Source organism: Lampris incognitus, chromosome 1, assembly GCF_029633865.1.
Source record: "Lampris incognitus isolate fLamInc1 chromosome 1, fLamInc1.hap2, whole genome shotgun sequence".
Classification (NCBI taxonomy): domain Eukaryota; kingdom Metazoa; phylum Chordata; class Actinopteri; order Lampriformes; family Lampridae; genus Lampris; species Lampris incognitus.
In genome coordinates this window covers 133170732-133191176 of record NC_079211.1, presented here as the reverse complement: position 1 = coordinate 133191176, position 20445 = coordinate 133170732, and the positions used below count along the sequence as shown (strand labels likewise).

Below are 20445 nucleotides of genomic sequence, written 5' to 3'. Positions count from 1 at the left end.
AGACGAGAAATGACACTCCCCGAGTCCTGACTGCGCTCCTGCAATTGCTTGAAACCTCTTACAATTTCAGTGATTTTACTGGATCTTCACACACAATGCCTCTATGCCGTGACTGAGCGCTTTGCGTTGGATGTCGGATGCCTAGTGCTCTGGAGAGAAAGCAAATGAAATGTCTTTCACATGATCAAAGTGGTCTTTCAAACGGTTGGCACAGGCCTCCTCTTTCTAACATTCCCGCTCCCGCACCACAATATCTTCAGGACACGGGGGGCTGAACACACGTACAGAAAGAGAGACAAAGAGAGACAGACAGACAGACAGACAGAGGGGGGGAGGAGTGTTATGTGGAGGGAAGGAGGGATAGAGAGATAGCCAGAAAGAGATGAACAGAAGGAGAAAAAAAACCGCCAAAGAGAAACAATCCCTCGGTTTGGGGCTATTAATTTTCTTACTCCAGTCTCTTCCAATGGATTTTTAAGGTGAAAAGCCTCCCAAAAATAAACATATGCTCCCATTTGCTTTGATACCTGCTGTTGTTGCGCACACATAGTTAAAATAACACTCGACACACAAAAGCTCAGCCATTTAAATTCAATTCCCCTTTCAAAGCAGCAGGTAATGCATGCATCTGTGCTAAAACCCCTCTCAGAGCATTTATATTAAACTCATCTTTCTCTCTCTCTCTCTCTCTCTCTCTCTCCTCTCTCTCTCTCTCTCTCTTCTCTCTCTCTCTCTCTCTCTCTCTCTCTCTCTCTCTCTCTCTCTCTCTCTCTCTCTCTCTCTCTCTCTCTCTCTCTCTCTCTCTCTCCTCTCTCTCTCTCTCTCTCTCTCTCTCTCCTCTCTCTCTCTCTCTCCTCTCTCTCTCTCTCTCTCTCTCTCTCTCTCTCCTCTCTCTCTCTCTCTCCCCCCCCCCTTGCTGTCTCAAATCACAATTAAACAAAGAACACATCCAAAATGAGATCCTCACCATTTGACACCTGGCAACCTGCTGGGAAATTGGAACAGAAGTGATACTCAAGATTGATATGATTTAAGTTATTAGCCGTCTGGCACCGTTACATACTACCTGGTGTCATCTGTTATCTTCTTCTACACAGATAACATGCATTTCAACGCGAGCGTGGGCAAAATTGTGAGGACCGTGTGATGGATAATGATTTAAGGAGCACCCTGTGGTAATATCCACTGCTAGGACCGATTTAAATGCATTTATTTCCCACATGGCGTTGTACGCAACCGTGTATATGCCACGTGCAGTAGCACACATGCACAGGTGTGTACGAGTATTTGCATATCAACACAAGACTACATGAATTGTGTGTGTGCACCGGAGATAAAATTATAATTTGTGGGGGCGTGCGGGTAGTGTGGCGGTCTATTCTGTTGCCTGCCAACACAGAGATCACCGGCTCGAATCCCTGTGTTAGCTACGGCTTGGTCGAGCATCCCTAGAGACACAATTGGCAGAGTCTGCAGGTGGAAAGCCGGATGTGGGTGTGTGTCCTGGTTGCTGCACTTGCACCTCCTCTGGTCGGTTGGGGCACCTGTTCAGGGGGGGAGGGGGAACTGGGAGGAAAAGCATGATCCTCCCACATGCTATGTCCCCCTGGCGAAACACCTCACTGTCAGGTGAAAAGAAGCGGCTGGCAACTCCACATGTATCGGAGGGAGGCATGTGGTAGTCTGCAGCCGTCCCTGGATTGGCAGAGGGGGTGGAGCAGTGACCGCGGTGGCTCTGAAGAGTGGGGTAATTGACCAAATACATTTGGGGAGAAAAAAGGAGAACCCCCCCCCCCCCAAAAAAAGGGCTATAATTTGTGTCAGATGGTGCCGAACAAAAGCGCCGTGATTGCGAGATGGGCTGTTCAACATGTAATGCTGTGGGCTCAGATAGAAATAAACTTGCTGCTAACGCTAGCAGAGAGTGGTTATCTTGGCTGTGCTGTAGATTCAGTACAGTGGCAAATACCTGTGCAGCAAGTTTTTCCATCTGGTTTTCGAACAAGCTCTCACACAGTAATGAATTTGTTTCCCATCCCCTTGGACTCGTTGGTTTCTCCATAAAACACACCAAGGAAAGCAGCAGAAGGCCACTGTCACCTCTGAGGAGGCAGATAACTCACACCATATGTACCGTAATGATTATTACTGCTTTATGGACGGAGAGAGTACTTCATAAAGACAGTTGCTTATCGTTTTACAAGCCAAACGCAAACATCACTAGGAAATGGGTTAAATCACCACCACTTAACACAGATAAGGCTGGGACCCACCAGCCTGCATTAGAGACTGCTTGTGTTGTGTGTGCGTGTGTGTGTGTGGGGGGGGGGGTCTCTGAGGAACATGATGGGAAAAACAGATGAGCATGAGGGGAATACACCCAACAATATGAAGACTTGTAAACTTCCGCCAGGCCCCTACATGTTTAACAGCATCAAGTCAAGTGCCTTGTGAGGCCCAGACAGTGATTTTAACAGGCTGTCAAAGGGAGATCACAGGGTACCGAGAGACTGAAACATACCCATGTAGTACAGGCTTTCCACATACATGCTCACCAACACGTAAACAAATGTAAATAATGTCAACATGCATGTTTTCAGAGCACATATGCACGTGGCTGTGGCAGAGGCTAACCTCGGGGGTAGACTCCAGGGTCCATAAACGTGGCCATGCTGAAGTTGGCCAACACAAAGAGGAAGACCAGGCCATTGTAGAGAGGCACAGCAGGGGAGATAGCCTTGGTCAACCAGGGACACCTGTAGATAGATAGATAGATAGATAGATAGATAGATAGATAGATAGATAGATAGATAGATAGATAGATAGATAGATAGATAGATAGATAGATAGATAGATAGATAGATAGATAGATAGATAGATAGATAGATAGATAGATAGATAGATAGATAGATAGAGAGATAGAGAGATAGATAGATAGAGAGAGAGAGAGAGAGAGAGAGAGAGAGAGATAGATAGATAGATAGATAGATAGATAGATAGATAGATAGATAGATAGATAGATAGATAGATAGATAGAGAGAGAGAGAGAGAGAGAGAGAGAGAGAGAGAGAGAGAGAGAGAGATTAAAATCCTTCATTTGTAAAGTGCAAACCATTGTGTCAAAGAAAATGGGAACATGGAAAAACACACACACACACACACACACACACACACACACACAAAGAGTCCCAGCTATCATATGCACACATACAGTGGCATGTTCGACGCTTCAGTGTAACCTTTTCTTTAGATAGAGAAATGAAAATAATATGTGTGTGAGCTGTAAATGAAGACAGGACGGGTTAACGACCCCCATTCAGCCTGAGATAGGTCCATTTGACTGTGACTCATGAGGCCAAGGCTATACTTGGGCCAGCAACACTGAGCTATATTACAGTGTAGGCAAGCCAAGGCACTTCCTGAACATGCTGGAGCATCTCAGGAAGAATGGACAGACAGATGGACAAACAGACTGTCTGTGGACCTGGCTGTCTCTTGAAATGCACTTTAACTGACCCTCTAATCCAAGGCCACAGTCTAACTGCAGTGTTTTTAATATAACCCCGTTTCTGTTGTTCTATCCTTAGTTTTCCAATTGTCATTGGTTCACCTCAGTGGTGACACAGATATTAAGTCAGTAACGCTTAACGATAGTCCAAGTCCAGTGACATTAAAATTCACTTCGAAAAATAATATACAGGCTTATTTCTCTTGCTCCATGTGCTTTCTGCAGAAGCTTCGAATGCAATGGTCTTTCTCGCGTTCTTCAGCATGCTGTCTGAAGAAGAGCATTACAACATTACAAGCTTCTGCATGTACCCAGCGTCCATGGCCATCTGTGTTCTTGGCTTCTTTGTGCATTTCTTTTGTTTTGCACATATTGTTGGATAACAACACGACAACACATTGTTGTGTCGTTATTCTATGTTAAGTACACAGAGAAAGCCATGAAATCGGAGTCAAATTCCATGTATGTGCAAGCCTGCATGGCCAATAAACATGACTCTGATTCTGATGTATGGGTTTGAACATTCACATATATGCAAGAAGCTTCTTATTTCATCAGGGCCTGTTTTAAAGCCCCTCCCTCACTGTTTCATTGTGTTTAAATTATGTTGGCCACCTACATGCCAACCTGTCTAGGACTTAAGCGCATTGAGATGAGTACTTCCTGAAGTGGATGTTTCAATCTATTAGGCCCCTGACACCTCCAGGGCAGCTGAGTGGTAAATTCTGCTGTGCCTTTACCATCTCCATCTGTAGCAGATTATGCTTCAGAGCCTGACCTCATTCACCATCTCCAGGTCATCATTCTGCACTGAGATGCTTCACTTTCAAGAAAGTTGAGATACACTCTTAGAAATAACAGCATCAGAGAAAAGTTAAACTCTATTACTTTAGATTTCTTCAGGCAACATCATTTCTGCTTTTGTGTTGACTCTTGAGGTCCACCAACATTATAATTAGGATGTGCTAATGACTATGTCTGAGAAGACTGCAGATATGTGAGGGAGGAGATTTATGAATAAGTAAAGAATCTCCTGGTAGAGGCAGGGGCTTCAGGAAGGACCCTTGCTTGTGTGTCCAGCTGGCTGGTTTTGAATAATGAGAGATGCAAGCTTACACACACACACACACACACACACACACACACACACACACACACACACACACACACACACACACACACTTATGCATAGATGACAGATACATTCACTTGCACATACATATATAGATACAACCACTCCTCTGCAGCCCATTCTGACGTCAAGCAGTCAATTTCCTAGTATCAGCGCCCCAAGATCATGTTCACTGAACAGTATACCGCTTCCACCAGTCCTCTTTTGCTTTGTTGAATTATTCAGAACATCTGATCTGAGGAGCTGGCAGGACTACTAACAGTCTTCTCTCAATGGCCACTGAGAGAAATGGCCTGCACTGGATGACAGCTGATGACAGCCTGAAGACGCTGTACCTGGAGTCAACCCTAAACCCAAGTAGGTCTGCTTATAAATCTACTAAGAGGATTTTAGGACTTTGTTGATTTAGTGCACCCCCTGTGGTCAAAAGTGGTAGTGTTTCACTGTAGAACAACTCCATTTTACATAAGCATTACCTCTTGTTGCAAAGATCTACTTTGATCTACATACATCCTGGGTCTTCAATTGGGGGGGGGTCTGTGACCCTTAGGGTGTGTCAGCTCATTTTCTCATTAAATCTGAAGCATCATTGGCCTGTCCTGTTATGCCGGCACAGATGTAATCGCCACTCGCCACATTGGTCAGTCCACTGTAGCTGCATTTGACCAGCAACAGCCTGAAGTCTTGGCTCCTTTCACTGTAGAGACAGACTCTGTTGAAAATCTCACTAGTGACTTAAATGTGGCCTTCTCTAGTCCCCTGGATTCAGTTGCACATCTCACTACCAGAGCTAGGTGACTAAAGCAGCCGACGCCCTGGTTTAATGACGAGACACGTGCTCTTAAGCGGGCTTGCAGGAGACTGGAACGTAAATGGCGAAAATCCAAATGGGAAGTTTTTTACCTATCTTGGCATGAGTTTTTACTGAAATACAAGCATGCTTTATCTGCTGCGACAACAACGTATCTCTCTCACTTAATCAATATTACTAAACATAATCCTAGATTTATCTTTGACACTGTAGCTAAATTGACTAAAAAGCACCTAGGCTGTACCTAAGCTTTACTAATGAGTTTCTACACTTTTTCTGCAATAAGGTTGATGAGATTAGAAACAAAATTGGTTCTTAAATGCCAGCTACTCCTACTCCTGCAGATTCCGTCTTACCAAATCCATATCTATAAAACAGCCCACAGATAGTCCCTGTAATTACAGCTGTTGAAACAAACTCTCTTGATACTTTGACTAACGTGTCAGCTTCTAAACCAACTACTTGCCTAGTTGACCCTTTACTAGCAAAACTCTTTAAAGATCTCTGGCCTTTCCTGGGACCTACAATGCTAGACATTGTTAATTTATCACTTAATACTGGCATTGTCCCAAGCAGTTGTAAGACAGCTGTGGTCAAACCTCTACTTAAGGCCCCACCTCGATCCAGGGTTTCTTAATAACTATGGACCAGTCTCTAATCTTCTATTCTTTTCTAAAGTACTAGAAAGAGATGTGTATCAGCAACTTTCAACCCATATAGAAGAAAACTATCTATATGAACCTTTTCAACTGGCTTCAGGGCCTGTCACTTCACTGAAACTGCTCTAAACAGAATGGTAAATCATCTTCTACTTGCTATGGATTCTGATTCCACCTCTGTGCTTCTACTACTAGGCCACAGTGCAGCCTTTGACACCAATGATCACTGTATATTATTAGAATACATTTTAATTTTGGTGTCTCTGGCCTAGCTCTCTCTTGGCTTAAATCCTACTTTTCTGGAAGAATACAGTGTGTCTGCTATAATAATATTATATGGACATTCTCTGATTTTAAATACGGCATACCACAGAGCTCAGTACTTGGCCCTCCACTTTTCTCTCTTTATATTTTGCCTCTTGGCCAAATCATACACAGTCATGGAATAAATTTCCATTTCTATGTGGATGATACTCATCTGTATGTGCCTATAAGGGCTGTTCGTTCTCGAATTACTAATTTAGAGGCCATCTTGGCTGCTGTGGAAAATTGGATCTCTAAATTTCCTGCTATTAAATTTGGATGAAACTGAGATGCTGTTCATTCACCCTGCTAGACACAGACACCAATTTGATCTTATAACAGTAACGCTCGACAACTCTGATTTCACAAATTGTGGCAGCCAAATATCTTGGTGTTATGTTTGATCCCAGTCTTTCCTTTGATAAGCACATTAAAGACATCACCAAGACTGCCTTTTTTTCATTTATGTAACATAGCTAAAATTTGGTCTTCCCTGTCCATGGTTGATGCAGAGACTCTAATACATGCATTTGTTTCATCAGACTTGATTACTGTAATGTTCTTTTATCAGGTCTGCCACATGCAAGTATTATAAGTCTTCACATGTTTCACAATGTTGCAGGTAGAATCCTAACTAAAACAAGAAAATTTGACCATATTACACCAATACTTGCCTCCCTTCATCGGCTTCCTATCCATGTTAGATCCGACCAAGGTGCTTCTGCTGACTTATAAAATCCTAAATGGCCTTGCTCCAACATATCTGTCTGATCTCCTTAAATCATATATTCCATCTTGAGCTCTCCACTCTCAAAATACAAAGCTCCTCTGTGTACCCAAAGTTAAAAAGAAGTCAGCAGCAAGCGGCAGGGCCTTTTCCTATCGGGACCCGCTATCAGAATCAGATTCAACTTTTTTGGCTAAATGTGCCTATGCACATGAGGTATTTGATTCCAGTACACAGCAGCCTCTAGCACTTGGAGACATCACTACAAAAAACAAAAAAAAAAACAGAAGAAATAAATGGAACAACAACACGAGGAGGCAAGTATGTATGCACAACAGGTATGTCGCTCGTATTTTTTGCCTTAACCTACAATTAGTTTCCTTTAAATTGTGTACTTCACGACTTGTACTGCATGGAAGGTCAGTTTCTGTCTCATTGGATTTGCCAAGCTCTGTCCTGCTTACGAGATTATAGAGTATAGATTATTGATTATTGCAACTGTTCTCTCTCACATCCTTCTCTCTCTGAATCATGTCTTTTCCTCTCTTCTCCCGTATATGTGAATGGTGTGATGTGAGCCTTCCCTGTGTGCACATGTAGTCTGTCCTCCTGCCAAGTCTTCATGGTGTTGGTAACAGCCACCTGAATGCTACTTGGCATCCTCCTCATCATATTCTTCATATAGCTTATAGTTCTATTATAATTCTGTTATCCTCTTTCAATTCTGTATTCTGTAAATTGTGCTCTATTCTGTACACACAACATCCATTGCATGTCTGTCTGTCTTGGGGGAGTGATCCCTCTGTTGCTCTCCCTGAGGTTTCATCTCATTTTTTCTCCCTGGTATGGTTTTTTTTTTTTAAGGGAGTTGTTCCTTATCTGATGTGAGGGTCTAAGGACACAATGTTGTATAGCTGTAAAGCCCCCTAAGGCAAATTTGTAATTTGTGATATTGGGCTATGCAAATAAAACTGACTTGACTTAAAGCTGAGGGCACTGAATAGCCAGTGTGTGTCATCTGCTCTGCGGTGCCATCAAATGAAGCTATAAAGCCATCAAAGCTGCAGCGTCACTTGGAGACAACCCACTGCTACTTAAAAGAAAAACCAGAGGAATACTTCCAAGCTCATCTCAAATCTCTCAAAGGTCAACAGACATTGGTGAGATGATCAGCTAAAGTTGGTGAGCTAGCTTATCAAGTTGCTCATTGGATTGCGCAGAAGAAAAAGCCATACACAACTGCAGAGGATTTACTATTGCCTGCAGCAAGTGATATAGTATGTAAAACGATGCTTGGGAATGATGAGTACTTTAATAAACTGAAAACTATTCCGTTGTGGGACACAACCATTGCTCGCTGTATTGATTACATGGCATCTGATGTGAGGGTGCAACTGATAGAGAAGCTGAGGTTGGCAGAGGCTTTTACATTTCAATTGGATGAATCTATAGACATGTCAAAGGACGTCCAGCTGCGGGCATTTGTGTGGTTTGTCGATCAAAACGAAATGCAGGAGGAATGTTTTTTGTAAGCAGCTTCCTGACCGTTCAACTAGCTCTGAAATTTTCACAGTGACTGATGTTTTTTGCAGAGAAAATGAAATTGAATTGCAAAATGTGTTGTGCTATGCACTGATGGTGCAACAGCCATGGGCGGTTTAGAAAGCAGACTAATAGCACTTGTAATGGATGTGGCTCCACAAATGATGTGGACACACTGCATGCTGCAAAAGGAGTCACTCGTTGCCAAAGAAATCAGTGCTGAATTGTCAGACGTTATGGACTTGGTCGTGAAAGCTGTCAATTTTGCCAAGAAGAGTGCTTTGCAAACGCGTCTTTTTTCTACTCTCTGTGCTGCTGCAGGGGAAGAACACACTGCTCTGCTTTACTATTCTGAGGTTCGATGGCTCTCACGTGGAACGGAGTCGTCACGCATGTTGGAGTTATGCACGTCTATTCGGGAGTTTTTACTTCTTCAAAACCACATAGAGCTGGCTGCAAACTGAAGTGATGACGTCTGGGTCACTAAACTTGCATATCTTGCAGACGCTTTCTCTGAGCCGAACAGACTCAACAGTTCTATGCAAGGCTGCAACACACATGCCATCCAGCTGTATGACAGAATGGAAGGCTTTCTCAAAAAAAAATCAGAAGATGGAGGGAGCCAGTCAGGGAGTAACATTTTTCCATATTTCCATCAGTGGATGAGTTGGGAGATTCTGCAGTGCTCTCGTCTCACGTAACACACACAATTGTTGCACACTTGGTGGCACTGGAGGGTCGATCTGGGAAATGCTTTTCTGAGGCTGACTCCTGGTGCAGGGACAAGACATGGACAAGTTTCCATTCAAAGACAACATACCAGCGCAAGCTTGACAGTAACGGATCAGCTCATCAAACTATCCACTGACAGTACGTACAGAAATATATATAAAACAAGACCACTCATCCAATTCTGGATGTCTTGCCTACAGTTGACAGCAAAAGCAATGATGAACCCTTTGCCTTTTGCAACATCATATCTTTACAAAAGTGGATTTTCCTCCCTCACCTACCTGAAAAGCAAATACATCAAGACTGCTGCCTGACACTCATATGGCCAACCTCCATCTGGCCTAGGATAGACAAGCTGTGTGTCACTCACCAAGGTCAGACATTTCACTAAGGTAGGAAATATGTGTCATCTACAGATAAGCTTAAGGATTCACTGCCCCTTCCATATCCATCCATCCATTATCCAAATCACTTATCCTGCTCTCAGGGTCGTGGGGATGCTGGAGCCTATCCCAGCAGTCTTTGGGCGGCAGGCGGGGAGACACCTGGACAGGCCGACAGGCCATCACAGGGCTGACACACACACTTAGGGACAATTTAGCACATCCGATTCACCTGACCTACATGTCTTTGGACTGTGGGAGGAAACCGGAGCACCTGAAGGAAACCCACACAGGCATGCAGAGAACATGCAAACTCCACACAAGAGGACAACCCGGGAAGATCCCCAAAATTGGACTACCCCAGGGCTCGAACCCAGGACCTTCTTGCTGTGAGGCGACCGTGCTAACCACTGCAACACCACACTGCCCCCCCTTCCACATGTATGTTTTAAATTAAAAGATAACTATATGACTCTGTTAGTAATAATTTTAAGAGCTTTGTATTGTATGCATGATAACAAGATACTATGTTTACTATGTATACATGGCACTATAAGCCGCCCTATGCATTATTGTAGGCCAAATTTAATATGCAACACATTTTATACAATATAAATAGTAGGGGATCCCTTCCCCATCTCTCTATCAGCTAAGTGGTCCTTGGCCTGAAAAATGTTGAAGACCCCTGACATACATTGTTTTGAAGAGAAGAGAGAGTGATGTAGCAGTGTTTTGGAAAAGCGGGTGCTTGTAAGATATACAGCGATGAGATGATGACTCTCTAATTGTGGTTATGCATCCTGTCTGTGTGCTGTAAATTGTTTCATCAGATTTCATGGGGAATCCGACACAGAGACAAGCATTTGAATAATCATATAGCAATATCTACTCTAGCTGATGGTCTCATTTGACTGCCATTCATACACAGGCAAAACTTCCCATAGCAGCTTTAAAATCAAATTAACTTAAAATAAACAGGGTTTTTTTTTCTCGAATTATTGGGATAGTCTTTTTCTCCTTCTGCTCTATATACGATTGGATTTTGGAGAAAGAGAATTTCTCTTTTGAATAATTTTGAAAATCCACTTACTGGTTTGACTGATATTCAACTGATCTGAACCATGACCAGAGATTACCACAATGAAAAGCCTTGATGCTTTACACCCACCCTTCGGCTTGCACCATGCAACACTGACCCTCCAATATTGTAATCCTTCCTTCAATTTACTCGCTTGGATTAAAAACTGACCTTGGACCCTTCACTTTGCTACCCAGAAATGTGTGGTAGAAATCTGTTTTGAAAAATAGTGAGCATGCACCAATAACGTAAGATGCACGTCGCTGCCATAGCACAAAGGCTAGCCTGTATGGATGACGTTGGCTATCTTTACACTATATGCCTGGAGATAAACATTTTTACATTATCTGCTGGAAGTAAATGAAGTAGACCCCGTAGACACTATCTACTCTGCTCTATATTCTTCTCACTCGTGTTTAGGATATAATCACCATCTATCACTGACTGTGAATTACAGTACCTATAACCACAATCTATCATTTACTGTGAATTACTTTCCCCCTTGGCACTAGAGTGGTTGTGTTATGTTATGCAATATGACACTGTTTGCTCAGTGAGACAGTGTGCATGCAGTACTATCTGGGAGACGGAGCAGGAAGGAGGTTGAGGTGGGGTGATGGACAGAAACAGGTTTTGTATTTATTTTGCTTCATATTCTTCATTTGCAAGTCTCCATGATGGATGGCAGCAAGCTCATACAGCACACCTTTAATGGGCTCTCAGGAGAGGCACACTATTAGCCCGTAACATAGCATCCCCTCTGAGAATCCAGCCAGCCATGTGGTAGCAAATAAAGAAGTGGATAAATAGAGAATTCAGTATGGGGACTCGTCATTTCCATGATCGGTCAACATCAAAAAGAAAAATAGTACTTTCCAGAACACCTTTCATTTATCCATCCATCAATTTACACGAGTCTTATCTGGGTCAGGGTGGTATTGGAAAGAGAGCGAGCTGATCAGTCGAAAACAGCCCATCTCCAGCGCTTCCCGAGAGAATCAAACCTTGCGAACACAGGTGAGCATACAGTAAAATGCATATATCACTAAAATGCATTTGATTCCACCACGGGGTTATCCAGTCTTGGGGGTTGTCCCGGGTCGCCCTCTGTGTGGAGTTTGCATGTTCTCCCTTTGTCTGCGTGGGTTTCCTCCGGGTTCTCCGGTTTCCTCCCACAGTCTAAAAACATGTAGATCAGGTGAATCGGCCGTATTAAATTGTCCCTAGGTGTGAATGTATCTGTGTGTGTGTGTTGGCCCTGTGATGTACTGGCGGCCTGTCCAGGGTGTCTCCCCACCTGCCGCCCAATGACTGCTGGGATAGGCACCAGCATCCCGCGAGCCGAATGCGGATAACCGGCTTGGACAATGGATGGATGGATACATTTGATTCCTTATATTTTTTTAGCATTTTGAAAAAGCAAGAGAAAAAAAGCTCAGCCACTTTCAGTAGACTGCTTTTAGGTTAGAGAATGGAGGAAGCGAACAGTACAGTTTTGTATTGGTCCCAGTTCTGATGAAATATAGATGAGGACTGTATGCTGTAGAAATTACAGTGCGCATCATTTATTTTCTTTTAAATCAAGTAAATCAAGTGTCATTGCACCACCTCACAAAATCCCAATTTCACCACCTGTCAAAAAATCATGTGCTTTGCCCGCAGAGCATGATAAGAATGAGAAGAGGAAAAGAAATAACAAAGTGCAGCTCAATCCAGCCATTTAAAGTGCCTGGGAGCAGACAGTGTGGGAAGGAAATGTGACTGAGAAAAAGCCTGATTACGGCCACATGCATTGGTTACTTGTGTGTATATAATAAAAATGCCACACAGCTCCCATCAGCAGCATTTACAAGCCACTTTTAGGCTTCTGTTCGTGTAACCACGATACTTTAACTGGGGCAGAAACTTCTTTTACCACTTGAAAAAGTTTGGACAAATGTTATTGATCTGAAGGCTCTTTGGTGCCCAAAGTACAGACGTGTAATGGATTTGGCTCCCGCCTGGCTCCAGCTCCCGAGGCTCGCCAGAGGGAAAGAAAGGCCTGGAATTGCCATGGTAATTAAAATGGCTGTAAAAAGAGTCTGAAGAGGTAAGGAGGAGGCCACCCTCCAGCCAACCAACATTCAAGATACAGGCTCAGGGTTCCCTGAATGGTCGCAGCACAAGCCCACGACAAAAGATTGAAAATGGAATGCATGAATGGACGAGACAATGAGAATATAGGAAAATGAGATATTGAATTTAATCATCTTGCTGGGATGAGGATGAGTGGGACGTCACAGAAGCGGAGAGATTAAAGAGGAATAAAACAGCTTGCTCCGCAGGCTGGCAAAGCACGCGCGCATTTGTTACCAACGTTAGCAGCCGCGATCAATACCAGACAGGCTGCAAGCTGCAGGCAGCTCTTCCACAAAGCAGCACTCACTTCATCTCCATACAGGATCTCACCCTTATCTCAGAGTCACAAGACTGGGACAGAGCTGACTCTCTTTCAACTGCCATCTTATAAATGCTGGTTTCCAGAGGTGACTCACTCTAATACCAAACACATCATATACCATTTAGTGGACACTTTTAACCAACACATCCACTCCTGGTTGTACCTGGAAGTAAATCCTAAATCCAAATCCAAATTCGAACCTTTCTGTTGTTAAAGAGTCTTGCTGTACTCAGGCTCTTCCAGCTGCTGGAGAAATTGTAGCTCCCAGGAAGCCATTTTTCATTAGTGACTATATTTGGGACAAAAATTACTTTTAATCGGGACAAACTCCTCTTTGGTCTATTACACGCAACACCCACAAACATCAACACAAGTTACTTATTTGGAATATTGAGTGTAGCTGCTAGAAAAGCAATTACAAAGGAATGGCTTAACACAGACAGACACCCCATCTATAGAGGACTGGTATGATATAATCTATGATGCATTTGTGATGGAAAGAATCGGCTTCTCCATGAGGCTTGAGGAAACTAAATTTGCGGAAATTTGGGAGAAGTGGAAATTGTATATTTCCACAAAACGTCCTTCTTTTGTTTATATTTGTTTATGTAAGCATGGTTTTAGTACTTTTCTTTCTTTTTTTTATCTCAAATGGGGAAACACTCCATGTTCCATTTTTGTGTTCTATAATTACTCTGTAAAATGCAGAAAAGATGGATCACTTTGTAAAAGTATCTCACTAAAGATGATTATGTAAAAATGCTGTTAATATGTGATTCTAAATAAAAATAAATAAATAAAAAAAGAGTCTTGCTGTACCCCTTGAGCTACTGAGGGCATCTACTCCAGTTGTGGCCACTATATTTCACCCAATCAGTCATAGCTTAAAAAATGGTATTGAAAATCCCCAACACATTCTTAACTGCTTGCAGGTTATAGCTTGGGTGTCACGTTTCTTAGATGATATAATATACATTGCATAATGTACACATGTTTAATTTGATAGCATATTTTGTTTGTCTGCATCAAACTGCTCACTACATGAGGTTCTTTTTGGAAAATAGAGCTATCCTATTCCTTTGAAGGACATTCACAAGCCTGTGACACAGTCAGCATTTACCTTCAGCAAAGTCTGATTTCACCATATATGCTCTTCTTATACTATTGTATTTTTAAATCACGTCAGGACACAGCGCTGTCGCTCGACACAACCTCTCCGTGGCATTCTTTATTTAGACTGACCCAGCATCAAAGGCAGACCCGATCAAACAACCCAGAGCCCGCAGGCATCACCAATCGATCCCAGCACAATAGAACAGCACCAAATCAAATGCGGCACTGTCGATGTGTGCATACATAACATTCCCCCCCCCCCCCCCGGCAGGATTTCAAACATGAAAGGTTGACACAAAGTCCTCTAGGTGGCCAGGGCGTAAACGTGTGCGAACAGGTTGCGGGGCGGCCTGAGGCTGGGCAGGCCGAGGTGGGGAGGGAGAAGGCAGGGGAAGCTGAGGCCCAGGAATGTCTGGGGCCCGTGTAGGAGCTGCATGAAGCCCCGGGGCGTCTCGCCATGCTGAGGGAATGGCTATGGTTGTGTCACCAGCTGTGTGTGGCGGAGCTGACACCTTCCGTAGACGACTGGAGTGCCACCGAGTGCCATCGCTGAGGAGGTAAGTGGCTGGGCCCAGCTGACGGGTGACTTGGAGAGGAGAGGACCAGTATGAAGCCATTTTATTGTCCCTGTGGGGCCTGCGGACCCTGACCCAGTCTGACACATTGATGTCTGGCACCCTGGTTTGTTTTGACTGGTCAAACCGTTGCTTCATCCGCGTCTGCTGACGAGTGACTGAGGCTCTGACCCCAGAGGGAGGTGCCTGAGGTGTGGAGGGGCGGAGCCTGTCAAGGGGCATGCACAGTTCCCGGCCTAGCATGAGAGAGGCTGGGGAGACGCCTGTGGTCGAGTGCTGTGTGGCCCGATAGTGCAGCAGAGTGTGACGGATGGCCTGCGTGAAAGAGCACCCTTGGGCCATGTGTGCTCTGAGGCCGTTCTTCAGTGACTGATGAAAACGTTCAACGCCGCCATTGGCCTGGGGGTGGTAGTACGCAGTGCGTATATGACGGATGCCCTTGCTTTCGAGATAAGCAGTGAACTCAGCAGAGACCAGCTGATGGCCGTTGTCAGTGGTGATGGCCTTTGGGAGGCCCCAGCGAGAGAAAAGAGAGTCCAGGAAGTCGATGATGATCTGTGAGGTCACAGTGCCGGAAGTGGTGAGTTCAGGCCATTTTGAGTGTAGATCGTAGGCGACCACCATGAAGCGTTGGTGGTGGGGAACTCCATGGATCTCACCACAAATGTCCAACTGCAGGTGTTCCCAGGGCTGAGAGGGCCAGGCGAGAGGTTGCAGGGGTGGGGGAGCCTGGTGGCCAGTCTTGCCACTCACAAGGCAGGCAGAACAGTCCTTCACCAGAGCCTCAATATCTCTGTCTATCCCCGGCCACCACACCAGGTCTCGGCAGCGCTGTTTCAGTTTCACAATGCCCAGGTGGCCTTCATGCGCCGTATTCAAAACACGTGCACGGAGAGCAGCTGGGACCACTGTGCAAAACCCACGTGCCACGCAGGTGTCGTTCCAGCAGGAGAGCTCCTGTCTGACTCGGGCGAACGCAGCCAGCTCCTCTGGGACCTTGTGAGGCCAGCCGGAGAGGACAGGGTCCTGTTCGGAGGCTGCCCTCAGCTCCTGCAGAGAGACAGTGGCCTGGAGGGGTGTGTGTAGCATTTGGACAATGTCCTTTTCCACACAGTCAGTGTCCGTCTGTGGAGCTGGGGTGGAGACAGAGCGAGAGAGCAGGTCGGCGACAACATTGTCTCTGCCTGGGGTGAACTGCAGGCTGAAGTTGTACTGGCGGAGGCGGTCAGACCAGCGATGCAGCCTCAGGGGTTTGTGGCCTGTCCCAGATGTGGACAGCAGCGCTGTCAGGGCCTGGTGATCTGTCCTGAGGGTGAAGGAGCGGCCATAGAGGTAGAGGTGCCACCTTTCACAAGCCCAGATACAGGCTAACGCCTCACGCTCACCCACGGAGTACCGCTGCTCGGTCAGGTTGAGGGCACGGGAGGCGAAGGCAATGGGCTTCTCCACACCGTTCTGGGTTTGAGACAGCACAGCCCCTATCGCTGTGGCTGATGCGTCACAGGTCACAAAGGTGGAGCTGGAGATGTCGAAGTGAGCCAACACTGGTGGTGAAGTCAGTTGAGTCTTGAGATCACGCACAGCGTCACTGCATGCCTTTGACCACACCCATGGCTCGTCCTTACGCAGCAGCTGGCGCAGGGGGGCTGTGGTCGCAGAGTACTGGGGAAGAAACCTCAGGTAGTAACTTGTCATACCCAGGAAGGAGGCGACCTGGGCGGCCGAGCTGGGCTCAGGGATGGCCTGAATGGCGTCCACGTTGGATTGTAGTGGAGTTACACCGCTCGCTGACAGCCGGAACCCCACGAAGTCGATGGCTGGCACAGAGAGGACACATTTCTCAGCATTGAGAGTTAGCTTGTGCTTGGACAGGGCTGCGAAGACCATGTTAAGGCGCTTGTCGTGGATTTCACTGGTGGGCCCGTGTACCACTATATCGTCCAGATAAATGGCCACGCCCAGTATGCCAGCCAGCACGGAGACCATGATTTTCTGGAAGCAGCTAGGGGCGGAGCTGAGACCGAAAGGCATCCTGGTGTAGCGAAACACTCCTGCATGTGTCACAAAGGCTGTGAGGTTTCGGCTGCTGGGGTGGAGGGGCACCTGTAAGTACCCCTGTCTGAGGTCGAGCTTGGAGAACACCTCAGAGCCATAGAACTGAGCAGTGAGTTCTTCTGAGGTGGGCAGTGGATACTTATCAGGGACCACTGCCTTATTTACTGCACGTAGATCGACGCAGACACGCAGGCCCCCCGACTTCTTCTTAGCCACCACGAGGTTTGAGACCCAAGGTGACGCGTCCACCGGTTCAATGATGCCAGCTTCCAGCAGTTGTTGCAGCTCGGCGGAGACCCCATCACGGAGAGCCAACGGGATGCGGCGCAGTGGTTGGATGACAGATTTCACAGCAGGGTTGAGGAGAGGTTGATGGGTGAAGGCGGAGAGGCAGCCCAGCCCCATAAACAGCGATGGCCACTTCTGCTGCCAAGGTGTGGCGACAGTCAGGATTGCTGCCCCCCTTGTGTCTAAGAGGGAGAACCCCAGAGCGGAGAACAGGTCCAGGCCCATCAGGTTGGCCCCACGGCGTGCCACATGAAAAACTGCATTGGGCACCAGCTTGGTTCCATAGCGGACAGTCACTTGGAGAGAGCCAACCAGATCGATTTTGGAGTCACCATACCCACAGAGGACAGCTGAGGGTGCGGACAGTGGCAGTGAACCGAAAAATTGACTGTAGGTATCAACATTCAGGAGAGACACACTTGCACCGGTGTCCAACAGCAGGGGGATGCACCCATCATTAATGTTGACTGTGCATGATTTGAATGACACTGGCCCAGAGCTCACCTTGTGAATGACGGCGGTTGAAGACTGGGGGGTGTGGCCCTCTGACCCAGCCGGGGAAGATCGACAGACGTGGGCGAAGTGATTGTGCTTACCGCAGCTACGGCATGTCTGGCCACGGGCAGGGCAGTTCTGAGCCCTTGAAACATGAGACCGAGACCCACAGTCACCACAGGACTGTTGAGGGCGGGGCCGAGAACGCCGTCGTTGCAGTTGCAAGACGTCCCCAGTGGAGTCGGCGCCCGCCTCGCTCTGGTTGGGTTGCGTCCCGAGGGGCAGCCGTGAGTAGAGGGAGGAGTCGTTGGCAGCTTGACTGGAGGTGGCCACTTGCTGTGTATTTAGCATAGCAGCACACTCAGCTGCTCCCTCAACCTGTAGTGCGATGGTAATTGCTCTGGACAGCAGCAGACCGTCTTTTTCCAGCAGGAGAGTCTCACGCACCCTTGCGTTGTTGGTGTGTTCGATTAGCTGGTCGCGAACCATCTCGTCCTGAAGCGCGCCAAACTTGCATGAGCTAGCTAGCCCTCGCAAATTAGCTACGTACTGCCGCACAGACTCACCAGGCAGTTGGTGTCGCTGACGGAATATAAATCGCCGAAGGAGGGCACTCTGTGGAGCAGCGAAATGGGTGCTCATAAGTCCCACAGCTTCGGCAAAGTTTGTGACGTTTCCCAGAGTCCCGAGCACACGATGACCCTCTGCTCCCAAGCAGTGTAGCAACAGAGCCGTCTTCCTAGCCTGGCTCACGTCGTCGAGCCCTGAGGCGAGGATGTAATTTTCAAAACTATGTAGCCAGCGAGTCCATGGTACCGGAGGCTCGCCAGGTAATGCCAGGAAGGGGGCAGGTGGTGGGAGAGAGATATCAGCCATCCTCGTCGCCAATATTGTATTTTTAAATCACGTCAGGACACAGCGCTGTCGCTCGACACAACCTCTCCGTGGCATTCTTTATTTAGACTGACACAGCATCAAAGGCAGACCCGATCAAACAACCCAGAGCCCGCAGGCATCACCAATCGATCCCAGCACAATAGAACAGCACCAGATCAAATGCAGCACTGTCGATGTGTGCATACATAACATATACAACTTTGATTCTTACGTTTCTCAGTCTTCCTCAATGCTGCCACTGATATCTGTACACAAATTCATACTGTATGATATAGCACTAGCCAGCTTGGCGACAGGCTGACAGAATATTAGCCTTGGGGTAGTGTAGCGGCCTACCAACATGGGGATCACCGGTTCAAATCCCCGTGTTACCTCCGGCTTGGTCGGCGTCTCTACAGACACAATTGGCCGTGTCTGCGGGTGGGAAGCCGGATGTGGGTATGAGTCCCAATTGCTGCACTAGCGCCTCCTCTGGTTGGTCGGGGCACCTGTTCAGGGGGGAGGAGGAACTGGGGGGAATATCATGATCGCTATGTCCCCCTGGCAAAACTCCTCACTGTCAGGTGAAAAGAAGCGGCTGGTGACTCCACATGTATCGGAGGAGGCATGTGGTAGTCTGCAGCCCTCCCTGGATGGGCAGAGGGGGTGGAGCAGCGACCGGGACGGCTTGGAAGAGTGGGGTAATTGGCTGGATGCGATTCGGGAGAAAAAGTAGGGGAAACCCCCCCCCCCAAAAAAACAAAAAAACGAATATTAGCCTTGAACGAGTGGTAGGTTGTTTGTGCTGAAATTTCATTCTTGGTATTCAGCGGACGACCAGACAACCTGAGTACAATGGTGCACCTCTTCATTTGCTTTGTCTGTCCATTACACAAACTGTCAGACGAATATATTTTTGAACCAAGTTAGCCATACTGAAACAATCCCACCATGGTGGAAAAGCCACAGAATAGTGGAAAAAACCCACTACGGTTTTTTTAAATAATCAGAGGCTTTTGACTCAAAATTTCAAAAAAGTTTTGTAAATGTTATAAAAGTAAGACTGAGTGGAGGAATTTGGTTGATTTGGTTGGTTGCGTGGCTGCAGGTTGAGATGGGACTATGATAATCAGTAAGGGCTTCCATTAAAAGCCATCTGCACATGTTCACACACAAACAAACACGTTTGTTGTGCTACACTTATTTGGACATGCACTGACTTCAAACATTCCCTAGTCCCTAAGCTTAACCATCAGAACTACAGGCCTCGCCTTAACCCTAAACCCAAGTCCCAACCCGAGAATAGACACTGAAAGAAGTGAGGATTGGCTAAAATGTCCTACTACTACTACTACTTTCGGCTGCTCCCGTTAGGGGTCGCCACAGCGGATCATCCGATTGGCTAAAATGTCCTAATTTTGCAAAAAAAAAAATCCTTATTCTCATGGTTAAAAATTCAAATTAGTCCTCGGTAATGAAGCTGAACAAGAACGTACACACACACACACACACACACACACACACACACACACACACACACACACACACACACACACACACACACACACACACATCCCAAAGCTATTTTCCCTACTCAGATGTGCCAGTCCTTCATTCGCGGGCTGTTGGGCCGGAGCGGGGAGGCAACCGTGCCTTTGAAGTTGCTCTTATCTGTTGTGCTGGGAGCTCTGGGAGCTCTGGGAGACAGAGCGGCTTGTGCGACAGCAG

The 20445-nt window shown here is 46.4% G+C and overlaps 1 protein-coding gene across 1 annotated transcript in view; it reads right to left on the bottom strand.

Annotated features, from left to right (window-relative positions):
• Positions 1-20445, bottom strand: part of zdhhc8b (zinc finger DHHC-type palmitoyltransferase 8b) — a 112929-nt gene that overhangs the window by 14115 nt on the left and 78369 nt on the right. Inside the window, exon 2 of the mRNA XM_056292918.1 lies at positions 2635-2756. Within this exon, the coding sequence (XP_056148893.1) occupies positions 2635-2756 (122 nt within the window). The remainder of the gene's footprint in view (positions 1-2634; positions 2757-20445) is intronic.